The following is a 17,471-nucleotide window of genomic DNA, read 5'->3' on the forward strand; positions in this document are numbered from 1 at the left end:
TGTACACCTTTAAATACCATAACCCCACTGCTTCCACTAACGCTGTCCTTGTGTACTTGATATTGTTGTGTTGTTTCTAGCCTTGGATTTATTATAGAACAGTAATATGACTCATTAATATGAAATGTCTCTCTTTTTTTGGGGGTAAGGATTTCACTGAACTGTCAAACTAAAAAAACTTGTGGTTGGATTGATGAAGGGTAACCACCAAACAAACCCACTGTAGGACTTGTATTGATTGTCCATCTTTTCCTGGTTTATTTAGCCACCCTGGCTGGAAGAGGCTCCAGCTATTCCCTTGTTCTACTGAACAGTAGCCCTTGGGGTTTCTAATGTTTTGGAAATAACCATCTGTAAGGTTTTAGGCAAGGGTGCATCTAGAAGTTCAATGGTCCTCCTCAAAAATCCTGACCTGGGGCCCATTTCATCTCAATAACATCAGTATGGTGAATATTTCCTGCTTAGGGCAATTTGAAGACAGTGGAAAAGGGAAATAAAATGCTCCTTTCAGCTCATGCCAGTGGGCCCAAGTCAAAAAGCTCATTGGTGACCCCCCACAGTTTACCAAAACCTGTGATAGAACAAACCTCAAGCCGGTGATCTTAAATTTAATAAGGCAGAAAATACAGAAATGGTCTGTCAACTGAAGTAGATGTAAGTTTTAGGTGAACCATCCTGGACCAATAGCCAAAAACATACTGGCTTCTTAGAAGATCATTCTCTAAAAGCAGAACATAAATGTCAACTTGTATATTGTAGAGCTCTGCCATTTATAAAGGATATTTCATACAAAAATTCTTAGTCCATCGTTTGGGTTAGGAAGCCTATGTGTATGATTTAGGGCAGGTAAACTTGTTTTTGAACTAAGAGTATATCCTCCACCTGCCGAATTGGCTGAGAAATACTATGAGCTAAAGATGACCAAACCCTGAAGAACCATCATTGGTTTCCCCAGTGTCCACTACACAATCTGCTGCAGTTTACTTAGTACCCTAGCTATGACCCATGGAAGGTTGGGGCAGATTAATTTAAATGCAGAGGGCCTTCAAACGTGACTCTCTGAATGAATGTAACTAGATGGAAATGTGATAGCAAAAATACTTTCTTATGCAGGCCATAGGTCTTTGGTAAATAATCGGCATTCTCTGTGTTTTGAAACAATAGCCTACACCAATAACTAGGTGCAGTGTATCAAAGTAGCTTTAACAAGGACATCAGATAGTATCTCTATGAATAAGTCTTCAGTCCACCTTCTATTACCAAGAGAGAGTGCTTTTACTGTGCTCCATAGCCTGCTTCTAGGCTCTACCTCAGACTATGATGTGAGTCTACTGGGTAATGCACCACCTGTTTTTCTTGACTATGAACGCTGGACATTGAGCCTAGAGGATATTTTTCTTTTAACTTAAGCATTCTTATTCCTGCCTCTCATTAGGTGAGTGGAAGTGTCATGAGCATCTACAGTGGAGATTTTGGCAATGTGGACATTAAGGGCAACATCCAAGTTGCTTTAGATTATGCTGATAACCTGCAGGAGTTTCAAGTCTTTGTTAGCCAGTGCAAAGATCTGGCCGCGGCTGATGTTAAGAAACAGAGATCGGACCCGTAAGTATCCGTCAGACACGTTCTCCCTCATACTTTGTTCTGCATGTTCGGCTTATAATTCTGTACAAACTTGGGGCTTTTATAAATCATGTAACACATGCAGCTTCTTAAAGGGAAGTATAACATTTGTTTAAATATGGGAATAAACTTTATAAATTTCGTATTCTAAAAATCTTTAAGATCTGACACCTGTATCAATAACCCAAAATTTGTTTCTACTGTCTCTCAAAAAAAGTGATGATATTGTAGCATAAGTCATACAATTTCTTAAATTGTAGTTCAGTGTGAATCAACAGATCCAGTATCAAGAGGTTCTGTCGATCAACTGATCACTACTTTTTAAACCTTTTAAAGGCCATATGTTGGTGTGTTGTGGGTTTATTAAAAGGATTCAGAAATATTTGATCCTTTCTACAGTCCTTCCAAGGTTCTAATTCCTAAGGAATGACCTTTTCTTTCTTTATAAAGATCAGATTTCTTGGTGACACAGCTGTTTGCACTTCCATGGTCCCGACTTTTGCAGATGTAGAAGTTAGGGGCCAAGTTAGTGGACAACATTTTGCCTTCTGTTGTAAATTCCCAGTTTCCTATAAGTCAACCATAGAAGCTGAATTTTGGGAATATTTGTCCCAAACATATCTGGAATTGGCTGCCTATTGTTGCAATATAATGCCAAGATGACTACATCAGTGGGTTGTTGCTCTTGTTCCATATTTCCCACCATGTCCAATCAGAATCCTTTTTCATTCTGAACAAGTTGCTGTCTTTTGGTGTCCCATTACAGAACATAGCGACTGATCTATTTACAACCTTACCTATCCTTCTTTTTAAAGTTATGCCTTGCTCTTTTTAGGTATGTGAAATCCTATCTACTTCCAGAAAAGGCAAAAATGGGAAAGAGAAAAACAGGAGTCAAGAAGAAGACCTTAAATCCTGTGTATAATGATGTTCTAAGGGTACAAACCAGTTTTTTAATATCTCTCTACTCTAAGTGCAGAATAAAGCAGTGACGGCTTTCCTTATAATACACACAAGTTATGAATGACGTCTAAAATACAGTATATTATTATTTGTCACAACTCACTAAACCTTGTATATATATATAAAAAAAAATACATTTTTGTAAAATATGAGGATATATGGTTTGTTGAGTTTGGAGTCTCTATAAAAGCACTCATCCTTTATCATCATGCCTTTATGTAGTCATGGAAGTCTCAACGAGCTCTAATATCGTTATACTTTACAATAGGGGGTACATTATTCTATATATATTTTTCAGTCTCTTCCCATTATACACAGGCAAATCAAACAACCCCCCACTTTGACTTGGTTTAGTGCTTACAATATCCAAGCTGCAAATCTAATAAATAGATGCAAAACATGTTTCATGCACAAAATAATGACAAAGATAAACTTTACTTTTAAGGAAATGAATACCAAATGAATAAGCACCTATAAGAATGGTTCGATGAGGCCATAGAAATTAATAATAGTAAAGGTGTCCGGCACACCACTACATGAATGCTTGACCCAGTGCTTGGACTGCCCTGTTGCTCCACACTGATGTCACAAAAAATCCCAACAACAGGGATAAGCACATGCAATTTGCAGGCAAAAGCCCTACTGCATTTATTACAAAAAGTTGATTAGCAACTCCTAAGGAATGTGATCTTTTTGGAATAGATGCCATAGGCCTTTTGCCCACAAATTGCATGGGCTTCTCCTAGTTTCTGATGGAAAGTATCTCTGACCCTACCACCTTTAGCCTTCAGTAGGTGTCAATAGCTTGTTTGAGATTAACAGCAGCATGTCCAACAATATGGACTGGTAGCACAACTGATCTCTTGAATTTTTATTCACTATTTGTTTCTCTGTTTTAGTATAAAATCACCAAGAATGCTCTCTTGAGCCAAACGCTAAACCTGTCGGTCTGGCACTATGATGTCCTTGGACGCAACAGTTTTCTAGGAGAAGTGGACGTGAACTTGGCATCTTGGGACTGGAGTAATAAGCAGATGAACTGGTATCCGCTGCAGCCTCGTGTAAGCACCTCAACCACCCCCTCCCAAAAACTCAATGGCCTTTTACCAGATCTACACTAATCAGATCTCTTTTTTTTGCGTGGTTTTGAAGTCACTTTGAAAGAGGTTTTACTTGTTGGTCAAATAGGATTTGACGCCTGCAGAAGGCAACATATTAAATAAAGAGGGGGTTTAACTGTTCTCAGTATTTAAAAATATGGTTCCCTCTCTACCATATGCCGCCGCGCCCATCTTCATACCTGTTCTTTACATTTTTATTTTTCTAAAGCCAACTAATTTTCCTTTTCTTTGGCCCTACCCACCTTATAGACACCCGCTGCTGGAATTGGGTTGGAAAACAGAGGAGAGATGAAATTAGCTCTGAAGTATGTTCCGGAAGCCTTCTCAGGTATGTACAAGCTTCAGACCTAACAACATTAATGGACATCATTTTAGAGATTTGTAGTCAAACCCAGGCCCACCTTCATCATGCTTGCACCCACTTAACTTTGTCATACGCTTGCCTATTATTTTTTGTTGTTCTTAGGTTGGCGATGAAACATTATAATGAAAATGAGTACTTTATTTTCCCAGTGAGTTTAGCTTTGCATGCAGTATGATCTAACAAGCAACAGTATAACGGGGATATGTGTTTTTTTTAATTACAGGAGCTAAGAATGCTGGCACTGGAGAGGTGCACATATGGTTGAAAGAATGCAGTAATCTCCCCATGCTTAGAGGGAACAAAATAAACTCCTTTATCAAATGGTAAATCAAAGTCGGATTGCTGTTATACAGGTTGAACCTTGCATACTGCACGAAATCCACAATTTTGTATAGTATCTGGTCTACTGATGGTGTTCTAGTCTCTTATCCTCAGTTACTACAACGAATAAATCCTACTGGGGTACAGCTGTTCCAAGTTTTTCTTCACTAGCATTACCTAAACAGGGTGGGTCACTATCGGGTTGATAGATCGGAGATCTGACAGGGCCTCAGACTGCTGTATATCTCCCGAAGGTCCAGAATTTGGGGTGTAGAAAGGGATGGGCTTGTCACAGAATGTGTTGAATTTGGAGCTTGCTGGGGTTGGTCTATTTAGACATTTATTTTAAATTAGGGCCCCATTATTTTAAGATAAGCAGGTGCCAACAACTGGGGCATAATTGTAGAGGAAGCAGACCTTGTAATTTGTGGTCCAGAAAGTAAAGGGGGTCCATTGGGACACCATCTGACCAACATTTTAATATTTAGTTACTATGCCATTTAAAGAATGGGCCTTGTCAACTATATAGTAAGGGGAGCCATGATTTCTGATGGCCCCCATTTATGTGGCCTTTAGATCTGATGCAGGATGGACCATAGACCTTAGAACCTACACTGCCAATCCCATTCTGATTAGGTTTCTTTCCATCATTTCTTCTACAGTACGATCCTTCCGGATACAAGCAGAAAAAGCCGCCAGAAAACACGGGCGGTAGACAAGACCCCGAATCCTTATTTTAACCACACCATGGTTTATGATGGGTTCAGGAAAGAAGATCTACATGAGGCTTGTGTGGAACTTACAGTCTGGGATCACAACAAACTGACCAATCACTTTTTGGGCGGCTTACGGATAGGCTTTGGAACAGGTACTAAAAAGTCTAAAAAAACTAAGTTGTGTATATATAAAAAGCTGTGCTTGGATCTCCATTGGCACTGGAATACTTTCCAGTCACTTTTTGTGGCTTCAAGGAGAATTCACTTGCCGGTACAACCTTTCTGTTTTTGTAGCTCTTTAACATAAGCCATGAAGATCGAGTATCATATAACGAGAGATACAAAGGATGATTTAACCAGTCACCGGTTAATCACTATCATCTGCTTGACCTAAACCCATGTGCTTAAGTTTTGAATCTTAACCCAGTATCTGGCCTTTGGCAGGTTAAAACTGGCCCTACGTTGTAAAATCTGTTAATTTGTCAAGGTTGCCAAATGAGTGAATTGCTGGTCACGACAAATCAAGATGATCCAATTATTTGACCTCTAGGCCTATAGGGACGGGAGAGGGCCATACATGGGCTTCAAAGCTTTTATTCTGCTGTGTATAGACTGCTTAATTCTGCTTTGCACCTGCAGCACAGCTAATGCTACACCAATTATTAAAAGCACTCCATGGGGAACAATGTGCCTATTCTTACAACACACCAATTATGGATGGATATCTTTGCAGATATTTGAGAAATACAGTATTCATGATCCATTGTGTTTCTGTTTCAGGTAAGAGCTATGGAACTGCAGTGGACTGGATGGACTCGAATGCAGCCGAAGCCACGACGTGGGAGAAAATGATCAGCTCCTCTGATACATGGGTGGAAGCCATATTGCCGCTCAGGATGTTTAAGATGGCCAAAATGGCCAAATAAATAGGCAGAAGCTTCTCTTTCTTTTCCAGGTGTTCATAGGCTATAGCAGTACTATTATCTCTAATTTACCCAATATCGAAAATATTTTGCCTTTTTGAAGAGAAACGCATTGAATCTTAAGAGCAGTGCCAACTGGTGGTATATTGCTGCTCTACAGGGACCTCTGATAAGCCACTTTCTTTCAAGCGTTTTATGTATTTGTGACTGGATTCCAAGTGTTCTTGTATTCACTATGTTTGTCAAAGGGGAAATAGGCTAATTAGAAAAAATTTTTTTTAAATGTATATACTATCTAAGGTGACTTTTTCTCCCCAAAAACCCAAACCACGCTGCTATCATTATAATGTTCTGACATTTTATCATGGTTCTGGTTCTGCACACTCCTCTCAAGAACAGAAACCCAAACAAAAGTGGACTCTCCTGCTGCCTGATGGTCTTGCCAAGTGTTAGAGCCCACGGACATAAAATAAATAAATTAAAAAGTATATAAAATGGAACATATGAATCGGGTACGAATACTGTCCATGGTTTTCATATTGGCACGACAGGGCCACTCGCTGTCGCTCATGCTGAGTGGTTGAGAACAATTTTAATTTGCACGGATTTGAAATGCAAAATGAAACCTTTTCACTAAATACAGATCCTTATGTATAATCGACCCACGGGCGCTGTATAAAGATAAATGTTAATAAGGTTTAAATCATTTTAGAATAAAATGTAAATATTTGTTAATTATCTAAATAAATTGATTACTTCTACAAAAAGAATATAAAGATTCTGTGTTTGTGGTATAATGAAGTGGTTATTAGGATGGCTGGAGATTATTATGGTGCCTACTTCAGTAGTTCCTATAGTGTCTATAACCTCAGTAGAGTCAACATATTCCGCAGTGCTGTAAGATAAAAGGGTGTATTTATCACATATATACATATATTGGGTTTACAGGAGGTAAAGTGGGTCTTGCTAGATGTTGTAAAACTGAATATTTAAAAAAATCACTTTGCCTTGTGACCCATTTGCAGTGCTAAGAAGTTCTCCGATTCTATAGAATGCTGCAATGCCATTGGTTAGATAGGTATAGGGGCCTAGTCTTGGCTGGGAAACTGATGAGTGCACACACTCAGACCCCATAACCCCACTAGTGAGGGGTACAATTTTCCATCCACACCAGAGTGAAAGTGAGTGGGAGCTGTAGCATCTCTTACTTCTGAATCAGTTGATGGACCATACGTTGTCCAATAAACCCCTCACACTGCCATATATTATACCATTAGGTTTAAATCCATTACATCACCGTATTGTTTCGTAATGTAGGCGCTCAAAGAGCAGTTCTCCAGGCAGTAGTAGTAAAAACAGGTCTTTAAAGGGATACTGTCATGGGAAAATATTTTTTTTTCCAAAATGAATCAGTTAATAGTGCTGCTCCAGCAGAATTCTGCACTGAAATTCATTTCTCAAAAGAGCAAACAGATTTTTTTATATTCAATTTTGAAATCTGACATGAGGCTGGACATATTGTCAGTTTCCCAGCTGCCCCAAGTCCTGTGACGTATGCTCTGATAAACATCAATAACTCTTTACTGCTGTACTGCAAGTTGGAGTGATATCACCCCCTCCCTCTTCCCCCCCAGCAGCCAAACAACAGAACAATGGGTAGGTAACCAGATAGCAGCTCCCTAACACAAGATAACAGCTGCCTGGTAGATCTAAGAACAACACTCAATAGTAAAATCCAGGTCCCACTGACACACATTCAGTTACATTGAGAAGGAAAAACAGAAGCCTGCCAGAAAGCATTTCTCTCCTAAAGTGCAGGCACAAGTCACATGACCAGGGGCAGCTGGGAAATTGACAAAATGTCTAGCCCCATGTCAGATTTCAAAATTCAATATAAAAAGATCTGTTTGCTCTTTTGAAAAATGGATTTCAGTGCAGAATTCTGCTGGAGCAGCACTATTAACTGATTCATTTTGGAAAAAAAATTTTTTTCCCATGACAGGATCCCTTTAAAGACCTGTTTTTACTACTACTGCCTGGAGAACTGCTCTTTGAGCGCCTACATTACGAAACAATACGGTGATGTAAAGGATTTAAACCTAATGGTATAATATATGGCAGTGTGAGGGGTTTATTGGACAACGTATGGTCCATCAACTGATTCAGAAGTAAGAGATGCTATGCCATGACAGTATCCCTTTAATTGAGGTACAAGTGTGGATCACAGCCTTACGTGTTTCGTGTTCTCACAACACTTGATCATAGGCTGTTGTGTTGTGAGAACACGAAATGCGTAAGGCTGTGATCCACACTTGTACCTCAATTAAAGACCTGTTTTTACTACTATTGCCTGGAGGACTGCTCTTTGAGTGCCTACCCTACAAAACAATAGGGTGATGTCCGCTCCATTATGTTAAAGGCTTTGGGCAGAGCACCTAAGCCTCCTCATCCACATGGTGAGTCCCTCTAAAGAAATGATCATATGATGAAATCCATTACAGGCTGCATTAAAACAGGTTGGTTAGAGGGACAAAGTGGGATAGGATGGTAGTTAGGACCATCATCCAGAATCACAGGGTCTCTAACTACTACTTTGTTAGCAGTATGCTTATTTGGGATTCCAGAAGCTATCTGGGTCCAATTTACCAAGCGCTTGCATGAATGAGAGACAAGAAGAGGAATAGGAAAGGGGCAGAATAGAAAGAGAAGTAATAATAAAACAACAATTAAATGGTAGCCTCAAGGAGCAGTTGGTTAACCAGACCTGGCGCACTATGCGTGACATTGTGGGCTCTGCACGTCCATAAATAAAAGCAATGAGCTCACAATGAGTGATAGACCCGAGCAGAACAGCACCAGGAGATGCCTCTTTCATTTACATGGAATAAGTAAGCGACAGCCATCTGTACTTGCTCCAACTGGTAGAACCTATTTTTCTTTTAATTAGGAAATGTCCGAGAGGGTGCTTGAGTAAATTTGAATTCATTACTGAGGGATTCTGAGCAAAACATGAAATAATAAAATCCACAAAGAATATGTGGATATATGCTAAAAGTGCTCAGAAGAGTGCTTGGGTGGGTATAGTACCCTTTTAAAGTGGTACATTTAATTTCTTTGAAGGCATTTCAGGAAAATGAAAATGTGTATTTGTTTTTATTCTTTGTGGATTTTATTATTTCATGTTTTGCTCAGAATCCCTCAGTAATGAATTCAAATTTACTCAAGCACCCTCTCGGACATTTCCTAATTAAAAGAAAAATAGGTTCTACCAGTTGGAGCAAGTACAGAAGGCCTTCGCTTACTTATTCCATGTAAATAATAATAAAACGGATAATCATTTTAAACAACTTGGAGGCAGACCACTCACCATTGAGGGAGCTCTTCTTATAACAAATCTACAAACTTCACCGCACACTTGTCTCATCTTGTCATTGCTTTACAATAAGGGAAGATTCTTGAATACAATTCTTTTTATCTTACCTACAAAATTAGGTATATTCATAGAAATAGTTCCCTTCTGTCTGTTCTATTCTTTGTTTACTGTAAGATCATTTATATTCCTATTCCAGGGTATCCATCAAGTAGCTTTTTCTTTTTTTTTTTTTTTTTTAAAAAAAAGGGATCCCTAATCTGGAAACCCGTCATCCAAAAAGCTCTGAATTACAGGAAGTCCATCTCACAATAGATTTATTTTAAGCAAATGATTAGAATTTTTAACAATAATTTCCCTATTATTTGTAATAATAAGAGAGTACCTTGTACCCGACTTCTACACAAGATAACCCGATTTGGTCAATTTCTAAAATCTGATTTACTTTTCAGCCTCATAGGTCTCTGGTTCTTTCATGATTTCTTTTTTCTTTCCTTTTTTAGGTTAAATTCTATTTTTGTCTTCTCTGTTTCCACTTTTTTCCTTTTAGCATATCATTGTCTCTTTGTGCCTCTTTTCTCTCCTTCCTCACTCTCTACCAACTTGCTCCTCCATTCTCAGTATTCCATTTTCTGATTTCTGTGTGAGCCTTTCGGGAAGTTGCACAGCAGCCTGTGAGTAGTAGCCAGCCAAGAGGGGAATCAGGAAGGCTTGGCAGCGAGAGCCAAGAGTAGGGATGTCGCGGACTGTTCGCCCGCGAACTAATTTGCGCGAACATCGACCGTTCGCGTCCGCCGAATGTTCGCGAACGTCGCGCGACGTTCGCCAATTTGGGTTCGCCTTAGCTGGCGCTTATTTTTGACCTCTCACCCCAGACCAGCAGATACATGGCAGCCAATCAGGAAGCTCTCCCTCCTGGACCACCCCCACACCCCCTGGACCACTCCCCTTCCATATATAAACTGAAGCCCTGCAGCGTTTTTTCATTCTGCCTGTGTGTGCTTGGAAGAGATAGTGTAGGGAGAGAGCTGTTAGTGATTTGAGGGACAGTTGATAGTAAGTTTGCTGGCTAGTAATCTACTTGATACTGCTCTGTATTGTAGGGACAGAACTCTGCAGGGATTTGAGGGACAGTGAGTTTAGGTTAGTTAGCTTTGCTGGCTAGTAATCTACCTTCTACTGCAGTGCTCTGTATGTAGCTGCTGTGGGCACTGCTTCTGATCTCATCTGCTGACTGCTGTAATAACCCAATAGTCCTTGTAAGGACTGCTTTTATTTTCTTTTTTGTTTTTTTTACTTTGCTACTGTAAGAGCCCAGTGCTATTAGTCTAGCTGTGTTGGGGAGTGGGACTGGTGTGCTGCTCCTCCTAGTAGTTCACCACTACCAGCACCAACCAGAGTCAAAATTGTTACAAAGTATCTTATTTGCACCTGTTAGCTGTTCTGAGCTCTCTGCCAAAAGCCAATTAAGTTAGAAACTTTTTTTTTCTGGCTGTTCAGTGCAGAGAAAAGAGGGACTTTCCAGTACAAAAGAGGGACAGGGGGTTGAGTGGTCAAAAGAGGGACAGTTGGGAGGTATGCAAGTGCCACCTAGCTGTGTGAGCTTTTTCACATTCTGTCTAAATAACAATAATAATTCCGTGTCCGTAAACATCACCTGAGTGATGTTTTTACAGCAGCAATAATATATTCCGTATCCACTACTGTATACGTTGCCCTTGCAGGCATTGTTTGCCCAGTCTTTAACCAAGTGCCACCTAGCTGTGTGAGCTTTTTCACATTCCGTGTCCAGAAACATCACCTGAGTGACGTAGTGTGATTTCTGCCCTTTACAGCACAAAACGCAGCGCTGTGTCAACAATGTATTTTTCAGATACATTTTTGCCCTTGATCCCCCTCTGGCATGCCACTGTCCAGGTCGTTGCACCCTTTAAACAACTTTAAAATCATTTTTCTGGCCAGAAATGTCTTTTCTAGCTTTTAAAATTCGCCTTCCCATTGAAGTCTATGGGGTTCGCGACGTTCGCGAACCGTTCGCATTTTTGGACGCATGTTCGCGAATATGTTCGCGAACATTTTTTCCGCCGTTCGCTACATCCCTAGCCAAGAGGTGGAGAGAGAAAATTCATCAAGCAAAGCGAAGTTACGCTAGCGATGCCTTATTTGCATATGGCGCCAAGTTAAAGTACAATGGATGTATATGTAGAAAATATATTACACTACAAAAGCCTGGGAAACCTTTATAAAATAAAATAGAGTTGTTATTTTACCCTATAAATGTGCCCACTGTATAGTTTAGGTACCATAGGTTAGGAAATGTAGGGGGGAAGGAGGGTATCCCCAAAAGAATGTACGATCTTTTTCAGCCTATCACTCATAAAAAAGTCAGACGCCAGCGTTTTTTGGGACTTAGAACAAATTTCAACTTTTTTTGAAGCAATCCCTGTCGACTCTATTGCACTTCGTCTGGTCGGAGGTGGCGACGGCAAGTCTGGCACAAGAGGTAACGTTCAGTAAAATACGCAAGTTGGCGAATTAGCGTAGTTACGTCCCTTCACCATAGCGCAACTTCGCCTGTCGTAAGGGTGCGAAGTAGCGCTAGAGTAGGTCCACTTCACTAGCGAATTTACGCCATTTTTGCTAGCGTTAGCCACTCGCCCTTTAGTAAATTTGCCCCTAAGACTTTGGATTTTATAGTAAAAAAAACTACCATTACCATTTGGACGTTAATAAATAACCCCCTAAGAGTAACCTTTTCCAATGACATGACAGATTATTTAGAAGGAAAAGGAGAATATGAATGTCTGAAGTTCTCTGTCCCCAATCTTACTCCAATAGTTTATCCCCTAGTGATCGATGTCTATTAATTGGAAAACAAATCTTTTTGTGACAAATTATATTTTGAATTAAAATCTTTTATTTTTAACAAAAATAATAGTATAAGTAAAGCATAAAACTATTAAAAAAAATAATTAAATAAAAAAAGTTAATCCTGTGGCTTCTCTGTTGCAGGTTTCTGGATGTCTTATGGTGCTAGCCATGTTAAAGTCAATTGGCTTTGTTTCTTCAAAGTGCAAATTACTTTTCTGAAATAACTTGGTGAAATATCTGGGCCTGGGCCCACCTCCTCTACCCAATTCCCACGGCCAACAGATAATAAATCCAAGCCTTGCACAGTTTATTTTCAAGCAACCTTTGCACATCTTATACATCTTCTTCATTTGCATCTTTTTCCAGCATGCCTTGCAGTTTCCATGCTAATCATGGCTAATTCCATGCGGTCAGTTTTAGGGCTCTTACTCACGAACGGTTGAAGCTGCGATCCCCTGCTTTCCGTTTTTCTGCGTTGAGCCGCAGGGGAGCGCAGGAATAGACGCATTAAGTTCTTTTCAATGGGGCTGTACTCACACAGGCGCATGTAGGCGCCAAACGCAGGTTGAGACGCAACATGCTGCATTTTTCCTGCGTTCGACGCCTACACGCGCCTGTGTGAGTACAGCCCCATTGAAAAGAACTTAAGGCGTCTATTCCTGCGCTCCCCTGCGGCTGAACGCAGAAAAACGGAAGGCAGGGGAGCACAGCTACAACCGCTCGTCAGTAAGAGCCCTTATAAGGAACCAGTTTACCTGTCTGTATGTTTTTGGAGTGTGGGAGGAAACCAAAGCACCTGGGGGAAATTCCAGTCAACTGCTGATCAGGTTGCAGTTCAATAGCTGGAGGGTTGCAGGTTGGACTTGACTTGTATATGAATATATGAAAGGATACGTTGTTCTGTAACTTCGCTTTTAAAGTGGACCTGTCACCCAGACACAAAAATCTGTATAATAAAAGTCCTTTTCAAATTTAACATGAAATCCAATTTCTATTTTTTATTAAAGCATTCATAGCTGTTGTAAGCTCATTTAAAAATCTCAGCTGTCAATCAAATATTGTCTGCCCCTCCTCTATGCCTTAGGCAATTACTTTCACTTTCCATTCAGCACTTCCTACATGTCACTGCTCTCCCCACATTCCCCCCAATCTCTTCACCATTTAATTGTGTAGCCAGGACATGGGGATGGACATCAGGTCCCCCATTCTGGTGCACAAACAAGATTCTGAGATGATACAAGACTTAATAACAGTATCCACAAAATGGCTCCTGCCTGCTTGTTATAATTATGAATTCCCAGACTGAAGGAAACAAGATTCAAATAATTGATATAGTGCAATTAAAGTTCATTTTGCTTGACTAACGTGTTAAAATAGGATTCTGAATAATTTTTTTTGGGTGATAGGCCCCCTTTAAGCTACATTTGTTTTTCTTTTAGTGTATGACAGTTTCTTTTTCGGGTGGTTTCTGGCCTTACTCTGCAGCCGCAGTTAAGATCAGTACCGTTAGAGACATCATTCTTTATGCAGATCCATATTAACTAAGCCAATTTACAGCTGCTTCTGTGAAACTGTCGATTATAAACGGTTAAGAAGACAATGTAAATGCTGCAACAGTTAGATCTTATGTACATGACTCCCCTTTTGTTTTGGAAGTGTGGAGGTGATTGAGAAACTTGATATTTCTTTACACATTTCATTTCAAGTAGTTCCAGGTCTTGTTGAGTTTACCAAAGAACCGTTGGAACTTTGTACAGACAAAACAGTTAGGAATTGGTACACTTGTAATTGGCTGTAAAGTGAGATTTCACAAAGAATAATCAGCATTACCATTTCTTACTTCCGCTACAATGTACTCCGGGCGCAGATAGTACCAGTCAGTGCCCAGTCTCTCTCGTACCTCCGACACATGAACTGTCTTTTAATTCAGTTTTTTTCTTTTTTTCCCCCAGAGTCCTAAATACAAATGCAATTGCTACAATGGCCAGGCATTCTAAGCAAACCTTTCTATAACACACACTGCATTGTTCTTTTTGAAATCTCACTTCTGTTCAATGAGCCTGTATATTTAGCATCCCTGTTTTTGTTTATGCTCAAGTGGATTCAGCTGTATTGGGGAGAAGACTTTATTTATTAAAATACACAAGTTTCAGTGAGTCATGTGACAGAAATGACATCAGAACTCACCGTTTATAACTGATGACATCAGAACTCACCGTTTATAAGGATATAATTTACAGGATATTCATGGCTTTTGTGTATTTTATATACAGTATATATATATATATATATTTACTGAGTTATGTTTGTAATAAGGTGTATATTTTGCTGTTCTAAAGATGTAATTCATTATATAGAGAATAAAGTAGCCCCTCTTGTAAAATATAAGGATATTATAAGTTACTGAGGAGTTTCATGACCATATAAAAGTACGAGGCCTATACAGGTCATGGAACTCAGAGGTAAGTTCTAATATCCTCCTATTTTTATTACTTTATTTATTATAATACACAAATTTCAATGAGTCTTGTGACTGAAATGACATCAGAACTCACCGTTTATAACTGATGACATCAGAACTCACCGTTTATAAGGATATAATTTACAAGATATTCATGGCTTTTGTGTATTATATATATATATTACATGGACAACTGTGTAGGATGTAATGTTGGGCATCTGCCCAGTGCAAATCAACCTAATTTATGTAGCCATGTACGGATCTGCCTTATAAATGTAAGTGGACTAGTCTTCCCCTCTGGGCTTCTTACCCATTTCCACAAAATATACCCCTATCTTAATGCAAACAATGTTTTTATGGATACCAACAGTGATTCAGAGATTTTTCTAAAATATCAACTGCCTACAAAACATATTTCTGTGAGTTGGTGCAAAAACAAACTTTGAGTGACACAAGTTTTAAAGGAGAACTAAAACCTAACTAAAGAAGTAGGTAGAAATGTTGTACATGATGTTTTGTGCTTCTGTACCAGCCCAAGGCAACCACAGCCCTTTAGCAGTAAAGATCTGTGTCTCCAAAGATGCCCCAGTAGCTCCCCATCTTCTTTTCTGCTGATTCACTGATTCACATGCTCTGTGCTGCTGTCACTTACTGAGCTTAGGGAGCCACTCACAATATACAGTACACATAGAATAGAAATGTCACAATATAAGGCTGATTAGTAATTAATACACATAATTACTACATGGCACAGAAACCAGTGCAATTAGCATCAGAATTGAATAATCAGCAAACCTGTAGCATCAGCTTATATTACAGCCAGGGAAGCTCATTTTCTGCTGGATAATTAGTGACGAGCCCTAAGCTTAGCTTCTCAACAGCCAATCAGAGCCCACTGAGCATGTGAGTGTCACAGACACTTTCCAAGATGGTGACCCCCTGTGACAAGTTTGAAGTCCTGGATCATTGCTGCTATTGACAAGCTCAAACTTTAGCCTCGGGCAATAAGTTCACTATAGAAAATAGGACATTTTTAGCCATATTTATTTTTAGGGATTAGTTCTCCTTTAAGAACTCGAATTAGACTATTCGCCACCTAAAATCTGGCAATTTTCTATTTATGATTACCCAATGGCACATACTACTAGAAAAGTATATCATTATAAAAATGGTTTATTTACATGAAGCAGGGTTTTACACATGAGATGTTTTCTGCAATATCTTTTTATACAGACCTACATTGTTTGGGGTATAGTTTTCCTTTCATTTGTTCATGAATGTAAATATGTTTGTAAATCAATGGGGCTTGAAAATGTAACTTAGTTACTAAGCAGGACTATTTAATTTGATACCCTCCAATTGTCCCAAACTGATGTAAATCACAACGATAATCCAGATGTACAAATTCGTAGAGTTCTGTTTTTTTTTGGCCAAAGTGTTAAATATTGAGTATTTGTTTAGAATGAACAATATTTGGCTTGAATGAAAATGTGATTTAATAAACTGCATCAATAAATTGATTTTTCACATCGCTTCTATTTTGGCAGCTAAAATGGCTAAAAATAGAGACTTGTTTTTTTCAACAGAAGTTTTTTTTATTGAGATTTTTGTTACCCATAGGGAAGGGATACAGATGGAAGGATACAGTTTATATAAAACATTGACATGTAATCTGATCACGCTAAAATGGCTAATGATAATATCAAGGTAATATTAATAAATGTGTTTCTGCCCAAGTTCTCCGTATCGTGTCAAACTTATTAATGGGGGTCATTTATCAACACTGGGTAAATTTGCCCATGGGCAGTTACCCATGGCAACCAATCAGATTGCTGCACTCATTGTTCTACTTGCAGCTGCCTTTAAAGGAGAATTCAACCCGTAAAAAAAAAAAAACCTGGGTAGATCCTCCTCCCCCCCCAGTCTACCTTCCCCCCCTAATTTTTTACTCACCCCTCTGTTCAGATTCTGGCCTCAGAGTTCACTGCCGCCATCTTCTTTCTTCGGTCTTTTTCGGAAGTTTCGTCGCATGCGCAGTTGGAGTAAATTTCCAGTCCAGATCCACGACACGACAATTTTTCAGAAGTTTCCGTGACTTTCATCGCATCTGTAGTTGTTCGAGACCAGAAATTTACTCCAACTGCGCATGCGACGAAAATGCCGTCAATACACGAAGATTACCGGAGAAGAAGAAGATGGCTGCCGTGAATTTCTAGGGCTGAATCTGCACAGAGGGGTAAGTAAAAAATGGGTGGCATTTGCCCGGGGGGCAAGTAGGCTGGGGGGGAGGGACAGGGGGTCTACCCAGGGTAGGGGGGAGGGTTTTTTAAACTACGGGTTGAATTCTCCTTTAAAAGGCTAATCACTGATTGGTTGTTATAGGTAACTGCCCATTGGAAAATTTGCCCAGTGTTGATAAATGAGCCCCATTGAGTTGTCCCTGAGCTTCCAGTATCTGGTGATGATGGGACTTGTCCAGATCATGTGTCAGTAGGACCCGTCCTCCTCTCTATACCTTTTGTATGTGGGGGAGGGTATTTGGAGATACAGATAAGGGATTAGTTATCCAGAAACCCGTTATAATACACAAAAGCCATGAATATCCTGTAAATTATATCCTTATAAACGGTGAGTTCTGATGTCATCAGTTATAAACGGTGAGTTCTGATGTCATTTCTGTCCCATGACTCACTGAAACTTGTGTATTATAATAAATAAAGTACCCCCAGTTGCAAAAT

At 39.5% G+C, this 17,471-nt stretch overlaps 1 protein-coding gene across 8 annotated transcripts in view; it reads left to right on the forward strand.

Annotated features, from left to right (window-relative positions):
• The window catches only part of sytl2.L (synaptotagmin like 2 L homeolog), a 62,574-nt gene extending 55,778 nt beyond the window's left edge, over positions 1-6,796 (forward strand). For all 8 annotated transcript variants that reach the window (XM_018247853.2, XM_018247857.2, XM_018247858.2 and 5 more), the window contains 7 exons: positions 1,436-1,605; positions 2,459-2,561; positions 3,486-3,647; positions 3,957-4,035; positions 4,295-4,394; positions 5,055-5,260; positions 5,889-6,796. In XM_018247853.2, the coding sequence (XP_018103342.1) occupies positions 1,436-1,605; positions 2,459-2,561; positions 3,486-3,647; positions 3,957-4,035; positions 4,295-4,394; positions 5,055-5,260; positions 5,889-6,034 (966 nt within the window). In that variant the 3' untranslated portion in view covers positions 6,035-6,796. The remainder of the gene's footprint in view (positions 1-1,435; positions 1,606-2,458; positions 2,562-3,485; positions 3,648-3,956; positions 4,036-4,294; positions 4,395-5,054; positions 5,261-5,888) is intronic.
• The last annotated feature ends 10,675 nt before the right edge of the window (positions 6,797-17,471 follow it).

Source organism: Xenopus laevis, chromosome 2L, assembly GCF_017654675.1.
Source record: "Xenopus laevis strain J_2021 chromosome 2L, Xenopus_laevis_v10.1, whole genome shotgun sequence".
NCBI lineage: Eukaryota > Metazoa > Chordata > Amphibia > Anura > Pipidae > Xenopus > Xenopus laevis.